We start from the raw sequence: 22,846 nt of genomic DNA, 5'->3' as shown, positions 1-22,846 counted from the left end.
GGGTCGATGTAGATGTAGGGGTATGGGTGGGTACGCTTCGTGGGGCGGTGTGGACTTGTTGGGCCGAAGGGCCTGTTTCCACACTGTAAGTAATCTAATCTAATCTAATCTAATCTAAACATGGGATAATCAACATGGCTTTATGCGTGTAAAATCATGTCTCACAAACTTGATTCAGTTTTTTGAAGAGGTGACAAAGAGGATTGATGAAGGCAGAGTGGTACATGTTGTCTGTATGGACTTCAGCAAGGCCTTTGACAAGGTTCCGCATGGTAGACTGGTTAGCAAGGTTTGGTCACATGGGATCTGGGGGAGCTAGCTAACTGGATAAAAAGTTGGCTTAAAGATAGGAGACAGAAGGTAGTGGCAGGACTTTGTTTTTTGGATTGGAGGCCTCTGACCAATGCGTGCTGAAACCCTCCAACCCTGTTGTAAACCTGAAAGGGTTTAGAAAATATTTACAAGGGTCTTGCCAGGATTGGAGGATTTGAGCTATAGGGAGAGGCTGAACAGGCTGGGGCTGTTTTCCCTGGAGTGTTGGAGGCTGAGGGGTGACCTTATAGAAGTTTATAAAATCATGAGGGGAATGGTTAAGATAAATAGACAAGGCCTTTTCCCTGGGATCGGGGAGAGTCCAAAATTGGAGGCCATAAGTTTAAAGTGAGAGGGGAAAGATTTAAAAGGGACCTAAGGGGCAATTTTTTCATGCAGAGGGTGGTGCGTGTATGGAATAAGCTTCCAGAGGAAGTGGTAGAGGCTGGTACAATTACAACATTTAAAAGGCATCTGGAATGGTATATGAATAGGAAGGGTTTAGAGTGATATGGGCCATGTGCTGGGAAATGGGACTAGATTTATTTAGGATATCTGGTCAGCATGGATGAGTTGGACCAGAGGGTCTGTTTCCGTGCCATACATCTCTGTAACTTTACAAATACCTTGTATTGATTTTCCTTCAAGTAGCTGTATCCAATTGACTAGATCACTTCCCAGCTCCATATAATTAGTCTTATCCCAATTTCAAACTCCTGTTCTAATGCTATCCTTTCCATAATGATGCAAAATCTGACTATTATTACGGTCACCATCTTCAAAGTGGTCACCCGCTTCTACATTATACATCTGGCTAATTTCACATTTAATGGATATTTGGGTGAAATAGCTGCTTTCTTAAAAGCGTTGTTAAAATGCTCTCCTAGCACTGCTAGGAGCAAGCAATCTGATGATAAGGATGGGAGTCAGTGATTACTAATCCATTTGAAATGCAGTATTTCAACTAGAAAAGTGTGAAAACCAAGTATCAAGAGGAGTGCACTGTAACAGGGTAGAAGTCAGCCTTCAGCTGTATGAAACTCTGGCTCGATCATGTGAAATGCTGTAAATAGCTCTGGGCACTATGCTACAGAGAGGATATGGAGGATATTTAGGGCTGAGATGAGGAGAAATATCTTCATCCAGAGAGTGGTGAGCCTGTAGAATTCCTTACCTCAAGAAGCAGTTGATGCCAAAATGTTGAATGTATGCAAGAGGCGGCTAGATATAGCAGTTGGGGTGAATGGAGTCAATATGGGGAGAAATCAGAATTAGGCTATTGAGTTGGACTCTGGATTATCTGCAGTCATTGTTTTTACCTTATTGAGTTGATTGTGATGAATGGAGGAGCTGGCTCAAAGGGCCGAATGGCCTCCTCCTGCTCTGATCTTCTATGTTCCTATGTTTCATAGGATTCAATTGTACAGAGAGATTACACAAATTAGCTGCATTTGGAAGATTAATAAGCTGTGAAATTTTTTAAATATTAAAGGGAATTGGTAATGTAGTTGTTGACAGACCATTTCTGAAGGTGAAGGATTTTAGGCCTAGGGGGAGTTGTTTAAAAGTTAGAGGCAGTCTGTTCAGGGGTGAATTTAGGAAGCACAAGCCAGCTCACATAAGCCCAAAGTCATTGTGCTCCTTTGTAGTGCTTTGGTAAGGAATCAGAGTATTATTATGAAAAGACACAAATACTACAATGGACAAACAGGCAGAAAACTAGCCATCAGGACACATTAACATTAACTACCCACAAAAAGACATGACCCACTCTCACCTGTATCCTTACAAATGGATGAGGATGGACACCAGTTTGACTGGAACAACACATCCATTCTAGGATAAGCCAAACAGAAGCATGCACAAGAATTCCTGGAAGCATGGCATTATTACTGGAACTCTATCAACAAATACATTGACTTGGATCCCATTTACCACCCCCTGAGAAAAATAACAGGAAATGATGTCATGACAGGAAATGACATCGTCACAGGAAATGACGTCACCACAGAAAATTGTGTCACCAACCCAAGGACACCCAAACACATAAATAAAACGCGGGCCATGTCACCAGTGCTTCATCCGGAGGCTCACTGATGATGTTACCTAGTATGGTGACGAAGCATCTGAAAATTAACCTTCCAGCTCAACGAGCAAATCTATATCCAGAACCTCAACCTGAGCTACAAATCTTCTCATAACTCACTAACACAAGTTTTCCAAATATTTTCATCTTGCTTTCATCATGGTATTTGCAAGATTACCTGTGTCAATGAGAAATAATATTTTATATAGTACGGGAGGAGACTGCTGATTTGTTGGCAAGTGGATTCTGATTGCTTGAAGCATTGCTTTGAAGAATGAATGGGAGAATCATATAATTCCTACTGTGTGCAAGTAGGCCATTCAGCCCATCAGGTCCATACTGAAGAGTGTCTAACTCAGACCCAACTCCTACCTTATCCCTGCATTTCCTGTGGCTAACCCACCAACCCTGCACTTCCCTGGACACTACGGGCAATTTATCATGACCAATCCACCTAACCTGCACATCTTTGGACTATGGGAGGAAACTGGAGCACCCGGAGGAATCCCAAACAGACATGGGGAGAACATGCAAACTCCGCACATACAGTCACCCGAGGATGGAATCGATCCCGGGTCCCTGGTGCTGTGAGGCAGCAGTGTTGACCACTGAGCCACCATTCCACCCAGAATGGTTGTTGTCTGTTTCAATTTAACAAAATGGATCATGGTCATTCCTTGGGGCCAGAGCCAACATGTCTGGGTTAAACTTAAATGATGCTTGGTAGTGAGCTGTCAATCATCATGTAGCTGGTGCATTGTCCTTGACAAAGTGTCTAGCAAGCAGAATTCACTTGCTGACCAATCAGCATAAAATATTGTATCCCCTTAACATTGGTACTCTTGCGAACTATCCTGTTGGGTGCAAGACACAAAGTTATGATGAAATGCATCTTCTTCTCAACAAGGCTCATGTTCTTTAGCTGAGATTTAGTTTTCTGAGTTTCTTTGCATTAGCTAAACAGTCCTTCCTTGTTCCTTTCACGTGCAGTGGGGGTCAGTTGCATTAAAAACGATGTTAGCTTTCTCACCAAATGGGAGTGTTGACACACTGAAATGTTGCTGGTGTATCCTGCAAAACTAGACACTTAACATTCAGGGTGTAAAAGCTCTATGCACAAAACCACATTCTAAAACAATATTCCTTTTCACCTTTTTTTAATTACTTCGATAAAAATTGGCAGGCATAACACAGAAAGAGGGAAAAAAAAACACCAGTGGACTGGGAAGGTGACACAGGGTTAGTAAAACATGACAGAAAAATCAGATGATGTACAGCACAAAATTAAAAACAATTAACAATGTATCATCTTGAAGGCTGCTGTATTAAATTTAATATCAAACACTTATCACCTGGCAAATCTGAAAAAGAAATGCTGTAACAATTTAAGGCTGCAGAGAATTGCCAGGTGGAGTAATCTGGATAATTTATCAAGAAGTTACAAATGATTAAAATTTATATTAACGATATGCTAGGATTGGGGAAGCACTTGCAAGCTTTGTATTTTGCAGTGCATTCTGGAAACAATTACTCGAGGCATTGTCGCTGCTGCAAAATAGTCAAACGTGGCAATTGGCTTGTGTAAGGCAAGATCCCACAAATAAACCTAAGGTGGCCCTTAAGAAAAACCAAAAGAACTGCGAGGGCTGGAAATCCAAAACGAAAACAGAAATTGCTGGAAAAGCTCAGCAGGTCTGGCAGCATCTGTGAAGAGAAACCAGAGTTAACGCTGTGAATCGAGTGACCCTTCCTGAGAATGTTCTGGGGTTGAGTTCTGAGGAAGGGTCACTTGACCTGAAACATTAATTCTGATTTCTCACCACAGATGCTGCCACATCTGATAAGGTGTTCCTTGATTTATCAGGGCAGAGAAGGGATGTTATCCAGGAAGTAACTGCAGGGGTCACTGCTCAGAGGTTCAAGAAGAATGCCTAACTGGCAAAACCCACAGACAGTCTTTACAGCAGCAGGCCCTTCAGCCCATCTTGGATATTCCAGCACTTTGTGCGCTATGGCAACCCTCAAACTTTTTAATCTGCTCTGCCCCCTCCTTCACTTGTCTGACTCCAGAGATGAGGGGTTTGGTCGTGAGGAGAGATTGAGCAGTTTAGGCGTACTCTTTCTGCAGTTTAAAAAAACAAGAGCAGATCTAGTTGAGGCGCATAAGATGCTCAATGAGATTTACAAAGTTGACGTCAAGAGGTATCTCCCTTGTGGGGTTAATTAGAACGAGAGGCCATAGTTTTAAGGTAAGAAGAGGCAGATTTAAAACAGAGATGAAAAAGAATTATTTCTCTCAAAGTGGGGTGAATCTGTGGAATTCACTATCCCAGAGTGCAAGGGATGCTGGGACATTGAGTAAATTTAAGGAGAAGGACAGATTTGGTTGATATTGTACCTAGGCATTTCCTTCCAAATTCTCCCAAATGTTTGCATTCCTTACATTCGAGCTTTAGCTCAGACTTTTAACGTTTAATTCTCCCTTGTCCTGGATTCCTGTCCCTGTGGGGTCATAGGAATTGCCACCAAAAAGTCCTCATGTTATTTTAAACATCCCACTCTAATCTCACCCACTCTGGAGAACAACAGTGTGCTTATTAATCAGATAAGAAACAAGAGAGTAATAAAATTGGGAAGTGCAGGGAAGCTCAGCAGGTTTGGTGGAGAGTTAATGTTTCAAGTCCAGACAAAAAAAACAAATTGCGGAGTCAGCATTCTTCTCTTTCACACGATGTGCACGTGTAGGAAGCGTGACAGTCAATCCGCACGCAGCAGACTCCTGCAACAGCCAATGAAGTCATCGCTTTCTCCAATGAGGGAGCAGCCCTATGGTCCTCTGGCACTAAGGTGACTTTACCATGAAGGAGGTTGGTTAGCTCCGCTGGCTATCTTGTGATGCTAAGTGATACCAACAACAGGGGTTCAATTCCCACTCTGGCTGAGGTTACCATCTCCCCTGGCCTGAAGTGTGGAGATCCTCAGGTTAAACCACCACCAGCAATCTCTCTCTCTTATGAGAGATCAGATAAGATTCCTTAAGAAGGGTCATCCCCAAAATGTTAACTTCTCCACCTCCTGATGCTTGGTGTGTTCTTCCAGTCTCCTGCTTGTCTACCTTGGATTCCACCAACTGCAGTTTTTTTTTGTCTCTGTTTGATAAGACTGGCAACATTATCAGATCATTTGTTCTGGTGGTGTTCACTGAGGACAAATCATCGATTAAAAATTCCTTCACTTTCTTTGAATAGAGTTACAGAATCTTTGACAGGGCTTTTGTTTAACCTCCCATCTCAAACACAGTGCCTGTGACAGGGCACAATCCTTCAGTGCTGCACTGGCTGTATAAACCTCACTCAAATTTCTACGCTGAGGATAGGGAACCTGCGACCTCAGAAGAGAGATTGTTTTTGTGTGGGGGGGTTCTTTGACGTAACAGATTATGCGATTTTCATTCCTTCTCACAATAACATAAGGCAAATTTCATGTATTGCTGACATTTTTTATGTTCCAGGCTGTTTAGCAGCTTTTCGCAAAATGTCAATTCGAAAAAAAAGTTGCTTCCAGGGAAAAAAGACATCCTGTCTCAAAGGTCACCCAGAAAAATGAAGAACATACTGTATTTTAAGTCAGTAACTGGAAATCATAATTCACATCAAGTAGTATTTCTTTACACATCATAGTAACAGACAGAAGCAATTAAACAGCTTCCTATTTTTACTAAGGGGCTTGATTTTACCCATTTTCAAACATTTCTTGGGTGTTCACTCCACACCTGCTCAAACTTGTTCAAACAGCAAGGATTTTCCACGAATAGAAGTTGTTGCCTATTGAGGGATTTTGAAGAACATGGTTGACGAGAGGGTCACATGTGGCCAATGTGGCACAGAGCTTGGAAATTCATTTCCAGACAGTGGGTGTCACTGCCAAGACCAGCATTTATTGTGTATCTCCAGTCACACTAGAGAAGATGGTGCTGATCCAGCTTCACGCAGCCCAGTGATCCACCTGGCTTGGGTGTGGTGGGGTGTAGGGGATGAAGCATACAAAACACAGAAAATAGGAGCAGATGGATGCCATTCGGTCCTTCAAACCTGCTTCACCATTCAATATGATCATTAGCCAAATCAGTACCCTGTTGCTGCTGTCTCCTCATTGCCTTTGATCCCTTTAGCCCTCAGAACTGCACCTAACTCCTTGAAAATATTCAATCGTTTGGCCTCACCTGTTCTCTGTGGCTCACCATTCTCGAGGTGAAGAAATTTCTCCTCAGCTCAGTCCTAAATGACATTCCTTGTATCTTTAGAGGGAGTTGGGAATGGAGTTCCAGGATTTTGACTCAATGACAAGTTAATTAAAGGTTGCAAGTGGGTCGGATGAAGAACCCCAGTTATGTATAGGAGTTGGTTAATGAATAGATACTTTAATCTAACAAACTAATCTGAAGGGCCCTCAATCACCTGGGGATCTAAATGGAGGGATTACCATTCACCAGAAACTCAACTGGACACACCATATAAATACAGTGGCTATAAGAGCAGGTCAGAGGCTGGGGATACTGTGGCGAGTAACTGACCTTCTGGCTTGCCAAATCCTCTCTAAAGGTCAGGATTGTGATGGAATACTACCTGCCAGAATGGGTGCAGTGTCAACAACACTGAAGATGATTGACACCATCCAGGACAAGGCAGCCTGCTTTATTGGGACCACATTGTTATGTGTACACCCACATCTTCAGAACAAGATCCACGAACATCCACTCCCTCCACCACAGGTGCTCAGAGTGTACCATCTACAAGGTGCACTGCAGCAATTCACCAACGATCCTTAGACAGCATTTTCCAGAACCATGAACCCTTCCATCTAGAAGGACAAGGGCAGTAGGTATATGGGAAAACCACGAACTTTAAGTTCCTGTCCAAGCCACTCACCATCCTGACTTGGAAATATATTGCTGTTCTTTCACTGTCACTTGGTCAAACTCCTGAAATTCTCTCCCTAAGGGCATTGTGGATCAACCTACAGAACATGGACTGCAATGATTCAAGAAGACAGCTCACCCACACCTTCTCAAGGGCAACTAGGGATGGGCAACAAATGCCGACACAGCCAGTGGCATCCATTTACTATGTCCCATAAGCGGAATTTTAAAAAATGTAAAAGATTGAATACTACAAGCATTCTCATCTAAATTTTCTATCCCGTTTTCCTAAAGAAATACATCATCAACCTTTTAGTTTTAACTGAATTCTCTTCAGAATCCCACATTGAATGGAACATTTGAAAAGTGCCACAGACACACCAGATGTACTATGAGGACAACTGTTCAGCACATCAGAGCGTATGCAAAGTCAAAACTCTGCAGCAGTTCCTGAGGTTAACGATATGGCCCAACCATCCTTATTGCTTCAACAATGACCTTGACCTTTCCTCTCATCATGGTCAGGAAGTTTGCTGATAATTGCACAATGTTCAACACCCTTTGTAACTCCTCAGTGACAGAAGCAATCTGTGCCCGTATGCAACAAGATCCAGACAGTATTCCAGGTTTTGGCTGATAAATGGTAAGTTACCTTTACACCACACATGACCATCTCGAACAAAAGACAAATCTAACCATCTGTTCTTGACATTCACTATTATCATCACTGAATCCCCACCACTAACACTCTGGGGTTATTGATCAGAAACGCAACTGGACAAGTCACATAAATCTGTGGCGACAAGAGCAGGTCAAAGGGTGCAAATCCTGTGCCATGCGGAAGACATAAGTCAGGAGTGTGATGAAATATTCTCCACTGAGTTGGTTTTGTGTGGTTTCAGCCACATAAGAAGGTCAGTGCAATCCAGGACAAAGTAGTCCACTTGATTATGCACTATCCACTATATTAAAGATTTACTCCCACAGTCACCAGCATACAGTGACACTGTCGCAACTTGCCATGGCCTCTTTTATAGCACCTTCTACACCCACGGCCTCTAGCTCCCTGAAGGACTGGGAGAGTAGTTTCAGGGATATTGAATACTGGAGGAGAAGTGTTAAAAATTACTTTGTTAAAGTCAGGTAAGAAGACTATAAAGGCAGTGGGAGTATACTTAAGAGAGAAATCAGGAGGGCAAAAAGGGGACATGAGATAGCTTTGGCAAATAGAATTAAGGAGAATCCAAAGGGTTTTTACAAATACATTAAGAACAAAAGGGGAACTAAAGAGAGAACAGGCCCCCTCAAAGATCAGCAAGGTGGCCTTTGTGTGGAGCTGCAGGAGACGGAGCAGATACTAAACAAGTATTTTGCATCAGTATTTACTGTGGAAAAGGACAGGGAAGATATAGAATGTAGGGACATAGATGGAGACATCTTGAAAAATTTCCATATTATAGAGGAGGAAGTGCTGCATGTCTTGAAACGCATAAAAGTGGATAAATCTCCAGGACCTGATCAGGTGTACCCTAGAACTCTGTGGGAAGCTAGAGAAGTTATTGCTGGGCCTCTGACTGAGATATTGTGTCATCGATAGTCACAGGTGAGGTGCTGGAAAACTGGAGGTTGGCTAATGTGGTGCCACTGTTTAAGAAGAGTGGTAAGGACAAGCCATGGAACTGTAGACCGGAGACCGTGTTGTCGGTGGTGGGCAAGTTGTTGGAGGAAATCCTGAGGGACAGGATGTACATGTATTTGGAAAGGCAAGGACTGACTCGGGATAGTCAATATGGCTTTATGCGTGGGAAATCATGTCTCACAAAGTTGATTGAACTTTTTGAAGAAATAACAAAGAGGATTGATGAGGGCAGAGTGGTAGATGTGATCTATAGGGACTTCAGTAAGGCGTTCGATAAGGTTCCCCATGGGAGACTGGTTAGCAAGGTTAGATCTCATGGAACACAGGGAGAACTCATCATTTGGATACAGAACTGGCTTAAGGGTAGAAGACAAAGGGTGTGGTTGAGGGTTGATTTTCAGACTGGAGGCCTGTGACCAGTGGAGTGCCACAAGGATCGGTGCTGGGTCCACTACTTTTCATCGTTTATATAAATGATTTGGATGTGAACATAAGAGGTAGAGTTAGTAAGTTTGTTAATGACACCAAAATTGGAGGTGTAGTGGACAGCGAAGAGGGTTACCTCAGATTACAACAGGATCTTGATCATATGGGTCAATGGGCTGAGAAGTGGCAGATAGAGTTTGATTTAGATAAATGTGAGGTGCTGCACTTTGGGAAAGTAAACCTTAGCAGGACTTATACACTTAATAGTGAGGTCCTCGGAAGTGTTGCTGAACAAAGAGACCTTGGAGCGCAGATTCAAAGCTCCTTGAAAGTGGAGTCGCAGGTAGATAGATAGTGAAGAAAGTGTTTGGTATGCTTTCCTTTATTGGTCAGAGTATTGAGTACAGGAGTTGGGAGGTCATGTTGCAGCTGTACAGGACTTTGGTTAGACCTCTGTTGGAATATCGTGTACAATTCTGGTCTCCTTCCTATTGAAAAGATGTGAAACCTGAAAGGGTTCAGAAACGATTTACAAGGATGTTGCCAAGGTTGGACGATTGAACTACAGGGAGAGATGAATAGGCTGGGACTGTTTTCCCTGGAGCGTTGGAGGCTGAGGGGTGACCTTATGGATGTTTATAAAATTATGAGGGTCGTGGATAGGATAAATAGACAAAGTCTTTTCCCTGGGGTCAGGGAGCCCAGAGCTAGAGGGCATAGATTTAGGGTGAGAGGGGAAAGATATAAAAGAGATCTAAGAGGCAACTTTTTCATTCAGAGGCTGGTACGTGTATGGAATGAGCTGCCAAAGGAAGTGGTGCAGGCTGGTACAATTGCAACATTTAAAAGGCATTTGGATGGGTATATGAATAGGAAGGGTTTGGAGGGATATAGGCTGGGTGCTGGCAGGTGGGACTAGATTGGGTTGGGATATCTGGTTGGCATGGACGGGTTGGACTGAAGGGTCTGTTTCCATGCTGTACATCTCAAGAAAGAGATTGTTGCCAATAAATCATAGAATCCATACAATGTGGAAGCAGAGTATTCAGCCTAGACCAACCCTCCAAAGACCAATCACACCCAGGCCTAACCCTATCCCCTTAACCCTGCATTTCCTATCGCTAATCCACACATCTTTGGACAGTGGGAGGAAACTGGAGCACCAGAGGGAACCCATGCAGACACAGGGCGAACATGAAAACTCCTGTCACCTGAGGATGGAATCAAACCAGGATCCCTGGTGCTGTGAGGCATCAGTGCTAACCACTGAGCCTCAGTGCTGCCCCAAAGGGTCACCAGATGTTTCTGGGATGGCAGGGCTGTCTTATGAGGAGAGATTGGGCAAACTGGGTCTGTATTCTCGAGAGTTTCCAATAATGAGATGTACTCTCACTGAAATTTACAAAATACTTAAAAGGGTAGATAGGGCAGAAATGGGTCTGAGGTTTTCCCCGGTTGGGATGTCTAGAACCAGGAGATTATAAAATATGGAGATTCCATTATGACCAAGATAAGAAGAATTTCTGTTGCTCAAAGGGTGATGGATGTTTGGAATGTCTACCCCAGATGGCTACAGAAGCTAAGCCTTGAAAGTAGATGTTGGTAATTTTTTGACTATCAAGATGTAAAGGATTATGGAGATAGTATAGTTAAAAGGCATTGAAGCACTTGATCAGCCATGATCATGTGCCATGACAGAGCATTGAGTATTTACTGACAGGCTGAATAGTCTACTCATATTTCTATGCTACTAAGTCACGTACAGTTGGATTAAACATATTCCACCATCTCTGCTCTTCACAAGATTTTCATTTGTTGTGCATGAAAACAGCATAAATCATAACGAGCTTTTTAAATATTCATTCCCAGGATGTGAGTGCAGCTGGCTAGGCCAGGCCAGTATTTATTAGGTAAAAGCAATGACTGCAGATGCTGGAAACCAGAGTCTAGATTAGAGTGGTGCTGGAAAAGCACACTTTCCCCAGCACACTTTCCTCATTCCTGAAGAAGGGCTCAAGCCCGAAACATCAATTCTCCTGCTCCTTGGATGCTGCCTGACCTGCTGCGCTTTTTCAGCGACACATTTTCAGCTCTGATCTCCAGCATCTGCCGTTCTCACTTTCTCCTCCGAAAAGCACAGCAGGTCAGGCAGCATCCGAGGAGCAGCAAAATTGATGTTTCGGGCAAAAGCCCTGCATCAGGAATAGAGGGCTTTTGCCTGAAACGTCAACCTTGCTGCTCCTCGGATGCTGCCTGATCTGCTGTGCTTTTCCAGCACCACTCTAATCCAGGGCAGTATTTATTGCCCATCCTTGACCTACCCAGAAGCAGTAAGGAGTCAACAACATTGCTTTGGATCTGAAGTCATATGTAAGCCAGACCAGGTAAAGATGGCAGTTTTCCCTAAACTAAAGGTGCATCTGTGAATCAAATGGGCATTTTTGCAGCCCCCCCCCTCCAAAAAAACTGACAACGATTTCATAGCCTTTATTAGACTCATAATTCCAGATTTTTAGCCTAATTAAAAGTCCACTCTCTACCACGGTAGGATGTGAACCCAGATCCCCAGGACATTACATAGATTGCCAGAGTATCAGTCTCATGACAATACCACCAGGCCATTGCCTTCCCACATATTGAGTGCTGTATTGGTGTGCAGAGGTGTATATTGGAGCATGTGCAACCATCATGAACCTCTATTTTAGATCAAACTGGGAACCTGCCCCCCTCCCCATGTCCCCTATGTCCTTTGCATAGAAAATGGGCACATTCCCAACATACGATGTACAGACCACGTATTGGATGACAAGTGCTCATGTAAACTCAAGAGAAATTCTAAGTCAAAGGCTGAATTTTATGATTATCTGGGGACCTCACTTGTTATTAAGAATACCCATTTATTTCTAACAGAATGATTCATATTAATAGTCCTTCACAGAAACTTAATTCAACTTTTGATAACACTGTAATGCTAAGGCATACAAGACTACAGGCCAAAGTGCTGGAAAATGGGATTTGAATAGTTAGGTGGTTGCTGTTGGCTGGTCCAAACTCGATGGGCTGTAGGCCTTTTTCCTGTGCTCGATTACATCAGTAATTGTATACAATGCAACAAGATAAGAATGTAAGATATCTTTCTTGGCCAACATATTTTATACTTCCCCGTCTACATCTATTCAAAGCCTCGGTCTGCCCTCAACTTTCCAAAACTAATAAGGTTCCTTCTTGAACCACTGCAGCTCATGTGGTAGACCCACAGTGCTGTTGGGAAGGGAGTTGCAGAACTTTGACACATTGATGGTTAAGGAATATCAATAGATTTCCAAATCAGGATGGTGTGTGAGTTGGAAGGGAGCGTGCAAGTGATAGCTAATGTAACCACTGTCCTCATCCTTCAAGGTATTAGAGCACGTGAGTTTGTCAAAATAAATGCCCTGACAAGTTGTTGCATCTTGCAGATGGAGATCCTGAGCATCGGTGGTAAAGAGAGTGAATGTTTAAGTTCCTGGACAGTAGTCCAATCAAACAGGTTGCTTTGTCCTATATTTTGTCAAGCTTGAGTGTTGTTGGAGTTGCACTTATCCAAGAAGTTGGGAATATTCCATCAAACTCCTGACTTGCGCCTTGTTAATGCTGGACAGACGTTTGGAGAATTAGAGAGGTGCATCACAGAATATCCAGCTCGTAGCCTGTCACACTGATATGATGATCAATTAGAGACTGCCCCCTTTATCAATGTGCTGCTCAGTAGAACTCGATTCCAGTACATTGTAATTTAATTCACGAAGCAACATTACCATGAGGAAACCTCCAACTTCCTGAGCTGGCTCAGAGTTGAGGTGTCAAGCTTAAAAGGCTCATGTCTATCTGAGTCCTCCAGCATATTGATCATCTACATCACATTTAAAACACAGAGTGTAATTTAAACTTTGTTGGATGCAGTGATGTCAATACTTAAAGTGCTTCTCTTTAATGTACAGCACCATAGCAGTGAAAAATGAATACTTATAATGGTTGCTGGCTTTCTTTCCTCTTCCTTTCATGACAGTTGTAAAGGGTTTGTTCAGGTGTGTGTGAAACCTTATGCGGTTCTCAGACAGACAATAGAAGGAGAAATTATTCCACAGTGAATATAATGGAGCGACAATGACCTTGTTCTCTCTGTGCTGTTGGTGTGGTCCAGCCATCTAAGAGCCTGATTCAGGATAGATGCTGGCTGGGTGTGAGAAGGTTATGTTGTGAGTCTTGGCCCACTTTGCAAAGACAGCCTTCTCAGTAATAAATCGGTGACCTCCACGGAGGGCATTTTCGTGAATGGCATACTTCTCACACTCATCTTGACTCCCAGCTTCATAGTAATGATAAGGAACTTTTTTACGCCCTTCAGCTCTGTGAAATCAGAAAAACAAGTCGTCAATGACATTTTTTTGATTGCATTGCTTCCAGCCTTGCTTTATCACAATCTCAGCAGCTTTAAAGTCAGAAAACAAAGTTGGTCTTTAAGGGGACAGCAAGATATGCAACTAACTGTTAGCTCATGTAGAATTTGAGTATCACAGAGAAAAAGATTCATTTTGTAGATTCATTGTGTACTCATCAAGACAATTTGCAAAAGGAAAGCAACATTTTAGCAGTATAAGAGGAGAGTGCTGAATGGTGGTAAGTGGACTCTGATTGGTGGCAGTGTTGCCATAGAGATCATTAGACTATGACTGACAATCCTCCTATTAGATGCAGTGTTTCCAACATTTCAGCCATGTCTACTCTTCAGAAATACTTCGCTGGCGATAAAACAGTCTTGGATATTCTTAAGGTGCAGAAATTGTGATGCAGAAATTTTGCTTTCCTTGTACATTAGCAGTTCTTGCAAAGTGTCCTGATGAGTGCAAAGTGAAAGGATTCAACAAAAGTTTTTCAGCAATATTCAAAACCTCGGTGTTGCCCATAAATGTTTCTAAGAGAAAGTGAGGACTTTCTCTTAGCCATTCCTGATGAAGGGCTTTTGCCCGAAACATCGATTTTCCTGCTCCTCGGATGCTGCCTGACCTGCTGTGCTTTTCCAGCACCACTCTGATCTAGACTCTGATCTCTAGCATTTGTAGTCCTCCCTTTCACCCTGTTTTAATGTCTCTTATTGTAATGCATGTTGTGAAAAATAGAATGTGCAACAGTGTGAGGCCCCCTCAATACTGAATTGGAATGGGAACCTGGATTATGTGCTCAGGCTTCTAGACCGGGAGTTGAGTTTCACAAAGTTTTGACTCATAAGCAAGACTATCCCCAATATATGTGCATTATCAGACCTTTCAGAAGGAGAATTACAGTAACAAACTGGATGGGAACCACCTTAAATAGCTTCATGGAATGGCAAACCAGAGGAACCATTTTCACAGACAATGCACTGTCCACAAACAGCAAGGAACAACATTCTTTTCTCAGCCTCAATTTAATACTCCAGCTAAAGGATAGTACCTTGTTCAATGGGCCGCTCCCACAGTAGTGTGTGAGAGTTATATACCATGGCGTGGGGCAGTGTTGAGCTCAATGTCCTGCCTTGAAGGCACCTGAAACAAACTCCTATGCAACAGCCATCAGCCAAACGTGAAGCTTTAACAAAAGGGATAAAGGCTGACTGATTCATTTTAACTCTGAGCGTGATGGTATGATATTTGAGTGTAAGTTTTTGTAAAGGTGCAGAAACCCAACAATAATAAGTTCCCTAACTCATTCCAGTGACAATCTTCACTACCCATTCTTTTCTTTCACTCATTTATATGATGTGGGTGTCTCTGGCTAAGCCAGCATTTATTGCCCATCCCCATTTGCCTAGAAGGTAGTTCAGAGTCAACCACATTGCCATGGGCCTATATCCTAGACCAGGTAAGAATGGAAATATCCTTCCCTAAAGGGCATTTGTGAACCAGATGGGTTCTTCCCCAATGGATTCATGGTCATCATTAGACTCCTGAAGTCCGTATTCTTTAATTAAACTCAAGTTCCACCATCTACAATGACAGGATTCAAACCCAGGTCTACCAGAACATTACCTGGGTCTCTTGATTAACTATGCAGCTATAATACCACTAAGCCACTGGCTACCCTTTGCTTGCTGTTCTTAAGGTTTCTCTTAATGCAGCAGTAGGTCAACCCAGTAGCTTACAGACCAGGAGGCTTCCGTGGTCTCAGCCAAGTTGGTAGTATTGGCTTGTGATCCCAGGGTAAGGGGTATTTCTGCTCCTGAAAACATTTCCATTGGCCCCAAGTGAATGTGGCTGTGAGTTAGGACAGTCGATACTATCGCAATGTACTGTTAGTCAAACATTCAGCAATGGTTTGTGTATTTTGGAACCATTTCCCATGCAAAGCATTGTGGTGGGTTCCTCAGTCTCCCTTCATTATCAGTGTTAGGACATCTCTTGTCAGCTAATGATTTGGGACAGTGGATCAAGAGTTGGGCGCTGTACTTTGGGGAGGGGATGGTCTAGTGTTGTGATCACTCAGAAATCAGAAACTCAGCTAATGTTCATGGGTACCCGGTTCATGTCCCAGATGGTAGAATGTGAATTCAGTTAAAGAATCCTGATGTAAGGATATAGCGATACCAACAAACCATTGCTGATTGTTAGAAAATTCATTGTCATTGTTTACATACTTAAAAAAGGTGGGGTCCATTTGTAGGTGGCAGAAATGGCAGAGGATGATGTGATGTATCCGAAGATTGTGGGGTGGAAGGCGAGGACTAGGGGGGTTCTGTCCTTCTCCTCTTCCAAATCCTTATCGTATCCTTAAACCATGATATCTGGTGTTGGTCTCCTCCAGTTAGAATTTTGACAATTTTGTTAAACTGTCACTTGACTTCTGCACTTCCTGTCAGAGTAGCTTCACTATACTGATAGTGAGCAGGCTGGAACATTCTTGGCTCAGAAAGGGTGACATACAAATAGCTTCTATCATTTTACCATCAGAACATCCAGATCTAGATTGTTGCAAAGTCAGTATAACTGCTGTGGGTGTCTCCCGCTCTGATCCCATCCTTCCCTTCATAGATGGCCTTCAGTCAATTAAATAACCTTCAAAGCACAGAAACAGGTTCAATTCAGCCCAACTGAACAATGTGGGTATTTCTACTCCACATGAACCTCCATGGTCTGGAATATCCTGGGGGTCACTCCACACAAATCCTGCCAGATATTAGAGTCATAGAGATGTACAACATGGAAACAGACCCTTTGGTCCAACCCGTCCATGCCGACCAGATACCCCAACTAGTCCCACCTGCCAGCACCCGGCCCATATCCCTCCAAACCCTTCCTATTCATATACCAATACAAATGCCTCTTAAATGTTGCAATTGTACCAGCTTCCACCACTTCTGCTGGCAGCTCATTCCACACACGTACCACCCTGTGTGTGAAAAAGTTTTCCCGTAGTTCTCTTTTATATCTTTCCCCTCTCACCCTAAACCTCTGCCCTCTAGTTCTGGACTCCCCAACCCCAGGGAAAAGACTTTGTCTATTTATCCTATCCATGCCCCTCATAATTTTTTAAACCTCTATAAGGTCACCCTTCAGCCTTTGACGCTCCAGGGAAAACAGCCCCAGCCTGTTCAGCCTCTTCCTGTAGCTCAAATCCTCCAACCCTGGCAACATCCTTGTAAATCTTTTGTGAACCCTTTCAAGTTTCACAACATCTTTCCGATACAAGAGACCAGAATTGCACGCTGTTTTTGTTTCAGATTTCCACCACCTGCAGTTCTGTATTTTCATTTTAATCCTTTTTATGATATGAATTGAGGGACAAATGTTGTTCTATTTCACAGCTGAGCCAAGAGATCTTTGAGTCTTCCCGAGGTGGACATGGCACATGGACTTACTATCAGATTGGAAAGATGGTACCTCTGACAGTGCAGCACTCCCTTGACGCTGCAGTGGAGCGTCAGCTAGATTGTTGAATTCAGGAGAGGTATGGGGAAGTGTTGCTCGACCTGAAATGTTAATTCTAATTTCTCTCCAGAGATGCTGCCAGATCTGCTGAGCTTCTCCAGCAATTTCTGCTTTGGCTGTTCAGCTCAGGCCCGAGTGTGGGACTGAATGGAGCTACTAAGACATTTGGACAGCGACATGAATAGGAAAGATTTGGAAAGCTATGAGCCAAACACTGGCAAGTGGGACGAGTTTAGTTTGGGAAATGTGGTCGGCATGGGCGAGTTGGACTTTGCTATATGGTTCTATGACTCTATAGTGCTGAACCTTCAATGATGGGCCCTACTTTTGAAAGCCCCCTGTTCCTCCCCTATAACAGGGAAAAAAAAAGATCTATTTTGGCCCATCTTACCTGCAGTAGGTATCATTAATCATTCCAAAGATATGGATTTTCTGGCAGACATCCATGGCCAGCAGGAGTGTGAACCAACCAGTGCTCAGGTAAGTACCTGACTGCATCCTGTCAGAGCAAGAACAGGAGAGAACACTTTAAAACAATTGCCTGTTAGCATATCTTCAAACCCACCTCATAAAGTACTCTCAGGCAGGCGTTGGAAAATGTCACAACTTTTGACAGGCTGTTTGAATTATTTATCTTCAGCTCTCAATGTCTGTCAGTTTGCAGCATGCAGTGTCTTTGGAATAACATTTTAGAAACAAGGAAAAAAGAAAGCACCGTGCAAGACTATAATCAAACATATACACTCTCAGAGAAAAAAATCAAGTGAGCATTCTGGCTCAGAGCTGTGGACGTTGCATTCTAGCTGTGCAGAGATCTGATTCGGACCCATTCACTGTGCTGCACACAGTTCTGGGCATTGCAGTTCAGTAAGGATACACTAATCTTTCTGAACACAGGCTGCAGTGAACAGGTTTATAATCCCTTGACTTAAACTTAAGGGTTGATCTAACTGAGGTGCCAACAAGCAAGATAGAGCCAAAGTAGTACCTCCAAATGGGGCCGTATTGTTACCTCTGTTGAAAGTACCCAGCAAGTGGTAGATATCTTTAATCAAGCCGTTCAAATACATTATGACAATACTCTGGAGCAAATGGCACTTCGAACATAGGAGCATAAATAGGCCATGCAGCCCTTTGAGCTTGCTCTGAGACGTGGCATCCAGGCATCCTGGCCCAGAGATACAGACACTATCACTGCACCCAGAACATGAGAAACAGGAGCAGGAGTCGGCTATCTGGCCCATCAAGCCAGCTGCGCCATGTAATAAGATCATGGCTGACCTTTTTGTATACTCGGTTCCACTTACCCACCCTCTCACCATAACTCTTAGAACATAGAACATAGAACATTACAGCACAGTACATGCCCTTCTGCCCTCGATGTTGCGCCGCCCTGTCATACTAATCTGAAGCCCACCTATACTATTCAATGTACGTCCATTTACCTGTCCAATGACGACTTAAATGCACCTACACTTGGCGAATCTACTACCGTTGCAGGCAAAGCATTCCATACCCTTACTACTCTCTGAGTAAAGAAACTACGTCTGACATCTGTCTTATACCTCACTTTAAAGTTGTGTCCCCTTGTGTTTGCTGTTCCCATACTTGGAAAAAGGCTCTCCCTGTCCACCCTATCTAACCCTCTGATTATCTTGTATGTCTCTATTAAGTCACCTCTCAACCTTCTTCTCTCTAACAAGAACAGCCTCAAGGCCCTCAGCCTTTCCTCGTAAGACATTCCTTCCATACCAGGCAACATCCTAGTAAATCTCCTCTGCACCCTTTCTATAGCTTCCACATCCTTCTTATAATGCAGTGACCAGAACTGTACACAATACTCCCAGTGTGGCCGTACCAGAGCTTTGTACAGCTGCAGCATAACCTCCTGGTTCCGGAAATCAATCCCTCTATTAATAAAGGCCAAAACACTGTATGCCTTCTTAACAACCCTGTCAATCTGGGTGGCAACTTTCAGGGATAATTCCCTTTCCGTTCAAAAATCTATTGTCGTCTCAAAAACATTCAATGAGGTAGCTTCAACTGTTTCATTGGGCAGGGAATTGCACCAATTCACAACCCTTTGGGTGAAGAAGTTCCTTCTCAACACAATCCTAAATGTGCTCCCCCTTATTTTGAGGCTGTGCCCCTCAATTCTAGAACAAAGGGCATAAAGCTAATGTTATGCTCATTGTATTGTTATGGTTAAAAGATACACAGGTGGGGGAGAAGGCAAGAGATTAGCATGCGATTATTCAGTTGGTGCAGGCATTATAGGCTGCCCCATTATAACTCTGTGATTCTCTGAAATATTTTGAACAAACATTGATTTGATAAAGTGGGTCATTCGATCTGTCTGCCTCCCTTCCATGGTTCTGTTCATATCTGGCTGTCCCTGGATGGAAGCATTCAGTGTCCACTTATATATTTGAGGCTTTCCTTGCAAGATACAATCTCTCCCACAACCAAATTTCATGTTTTATTTGAATGTTTGTCTTTTGTTACAGTGTTCCCTTATGAATGACTATCTCATTTTAATTTTAATTTTTAAAAAGTTGTGAACTTAGTTCGATTGTTTTGAAAAGGTTTATACATTTGGAAAGGAGAATTGTTAGGTTTGATTGTCCACCCCGTGTCCCATGCTTATGTCCATTCCCATGTGCGCTTGGGAAGGAAAGCACAGTACCAGTTACACACTTGATTGTCATACAAAACTGAATATTACAAGGACTGGACTACATCATCAGCTCTGTGAAAGTGAGGACTGCAGATGCTGGAGATTAGAGTCGACAGTGGGGTGCTGGAAAAGCACAGCAGGTCAGGCAGCATCCAAGGAGCAGGAGGATCGACGTTTCGGACAAGAGCCCTTCATCAGGAATGAGGTCAGCTCCCACAACCAAATTTTAATTTAGATTCTGCAAGTTACCTTCAAAGATTTGATTTTTGGTTGTGTCCCTTTAAGGACTGTCACTTGTTAATTTTGCTTTGTTAATTTTGTTTATTTATCTTCTTCATTTCAATTTACACCAGAGACACTGGATGTCCCTGGTGTAAAGACAGCGTCTTTTCATTTGTGTGTTTTTCAAAATTGTGCCCTGAAATGAGAAGGAACTAGAGAGACCTAGGGATGAAGGGACCTAGTTCTGTGAAAGTGGTGTCACAGATTGACAGGATGATGAAGAAGGAGTTTGGCATGCTTGCCTTCATTGATCAGAGCATTGAGTATGGGAGTTGGAACATCATGTTGCAGCTGTACAGAACATTAGTAAGACCACTTTTGAAATACTGTGTCCAATTCTGGTTGTTCCGATGTAGGGAGGATATTATTAAATTGGAAAGGGTGCAGAAAAGACTTACAAGCATATTTTAGTCAGTGTGCTTGAGCCAAAGGGCCTGTATCTGTGCTGTAGGATTCTATGACTCTATGACCATCTCACCCACAATTTTTCCCATCCATATTGGATTATTAAATCTTGTTATTTCTCTAATTTTGTTATAAGTGATTGAAATTTACAGAACACTTGTTCATCTCTATTTGCACTTGTTTGGAAATGTATTTTTAACAAGTTCAGCTAAAAGATATTACAGAAGCAAGGAGAGAATAAGTGAAGAGACTGGTAGCTAATAAAAAGAATTGAAAAGTCATTGATTAGGATATAAACAAAAGGGAACTGAAAGGAGTGAGGCCAATAAGGAACTGATAGCAAAAAAGGTGGCTCAGTGGTTGGCGCTGCTGCCTTGCGGCACTGGGGGCCCGAGTTCGATTCCAGCCTTGGGCGGCTGTCTGTGTGGAGTTTGCACATTCTCCCTGTATCTGCGTGGGTTTCCTCTGGGTGCTCCGGTTTTCTCCCACAGTCCGGAGGTGTGCAGGTCGGGTGAATTGGCCACGCTAAATTGCCCATAGTGTTAGTTGCATTAGTTAGGGCTAAAAATCGGTAGGGGAAAGGGTCTGGGTGGGTTACTCTTTGGAGGGTCTGTGTGGACATGTTGGGCTGAAGAGTCTATTTCCATCCTGTAGGGAATCCAATCTAGTCTAATCTAATCTAATCTAAGGATGTTACTGGACGTAGAATGTTTGATTTGTAAGGAGAGGCTGGATAGGCTGGGACTGTTTCCCCTGGAGTGTTGGAGATTAAGGGGTGACCTTATCGAGGTTTATAAAATCATGAGGAGTATAGATAAGTTGAATAGCAAATGCCTTTTCCTTAGGGTAGGGGAATTCAAAATCTGTGGGCATAATTTTAAATTGAAAGGAGAAGGATTTAAAAGGGACATGAGGGGCAACTCTTTCACGCAGGGGGTGGTTTGTGTGTGGAATAAACTGCTGGAGGAAGTGATAGATGCGGGTGCAGTTACAACATACAAGAAACATAGACAGGAAAGGTTTGGGCCAAATGCAGGGAAATGGTGCCAGTTTAGTTTGGGAAATCTGCTCAGCATGGATGAGTTGGAACAAAGAGTCTGCTTCCATGCTTCATGACTTTCTGACTCTACGAAAGGATTGCTGTATGTTTTGAAAACCAAGTAACCTCACACTTGTGGCAAAGCGTTGTGTAAATAGCTGTAGGAGCTAGCAGAAACGGAAGTGGCTGCAGATGAGTATGATCCAAAAGGTGCTGTATGCACGTACAGCCAAATTGGCAACAATTGGTCTACGGAATAATGACGAGTTATCCATGACAAAATGTTTTTCCTGCTAACTGCGTGATTGGTAACTGAACAGCTTAGGGGTGGGAGGAAAATACAGACATAAAAATGATTTGATCTCCATCGGCATAGAAGCGGTCTCTCTGTTCTCTGCCATCAAAACCTATTTTATCCTTGAAGAAAATCAAGATGCCCTGCAGGAATTCATCAGGGCTCCTTAGATGGCACCATCCAAATCCACAACTACTTTTGTCTAGGAGGATCAGAGCAGCCGATACATGGGAACCCCACCACCCATTAAACTTCCCTGAAGTCACTCACCATCCTGACACGGGAGCATATTGCTGTTCCTTCAATGTTGCTGGGTCAAACTCCTTGAACTCCCACCCTAACGGTATTGTAGGTCTACCTGTAGCACACGGACTGCAACGGCTCAAAAATGGACCTTCTCAAGAGCAACAATTGGATGAACAATAACTCTTGCTCAGAAATGCCCACGATAATGAATGGATAAAGAAAGTGTTAGCATGATGGAGTTGATAGCTTCCTTTGTCATTGATTTGTGGGGAAAGATGAACAATGCTGGTTCTTAAAGTTGTTGTCCAGAGGGCAGAGCTGTCACCTCTGCCACTGTAGCTTCCAGCTCAAGTCTCACTCCATTGTTTAATCCGATTCCCAGTGCTTGTTGCTCCTAATTGCAATGTTAAGCCTTGTACCTATCTTCTTTTTCAGATGGACATACACATCCTATGACACTATTCCAAAGAAAAAATAAGAAACGCTCCCCATTTTCTATCCAATATTTTATTATTTAACCAAAAAAAGTCACGAACAAAGGCAGATTCTTGAGTCGTGAGTTCATGGAATGCCCTGCC

General features: G+C 43.0%; 1 protein-coding gene across 2 annotated transcripts in view; it reads right to left on the bottom strand.

Annotated features, from left to right (window-relative positions):
* Positions 1-3,538: 3,538 nt before the first annotated feature.
* The window catches only part of st6galnac3 (ST6 (alpha-N-acetyl-neuraminyl-2,3-beta-galactosyl-1,3)-N-acetylgalactosaminide alpha-2,6-sialyltransferase 3), a 287,359-nt gene continuing 268,051 nt past the window's right edge, over positions 3,539-22,846 (bottom strand). For both annotated transcript variants that reach the window (XM_072574751.1, XM_072574750.1), the window contains 2 exons: positions 17,716-17,823; positions 3,539-13,770 (listed from right to left, as the gene is read on the bottom strand). In XM_072574751.1, coding sequence (XP_072430852.1) covers positions 13,569-13,770; positions 17,716-17,823 — 310 coding nt within the window. In that variant the 3' untranslated portion in view covers positions 3,539-13,568. The remainder of the gene's footprint in view (positions 13,771-17,715; positions 17,824-22,846) is intronic.

The sequence above is a fragment of the Chiloscyllium punctatum genome, chromosome 7 (genome assembly GCF_047496795.1).
Source record: "Chiloscyllium punctatum isolate Juve2018m chromosome 7, sChiPun1.3, whole genome shotgun sequence".
NCBI classification, from domain to species: Eukaryota; Metazoa; Chordata; class Chondrichthyes; order Orectolobiformes; family Hemiscylliidae; genus Chiloscyllium; species Chiloscyllium punctatum.
Note: the sequence above shows the minus strand (reverse complement) of the source record. Positions and strands in the feature narration are given on the sequence as shown.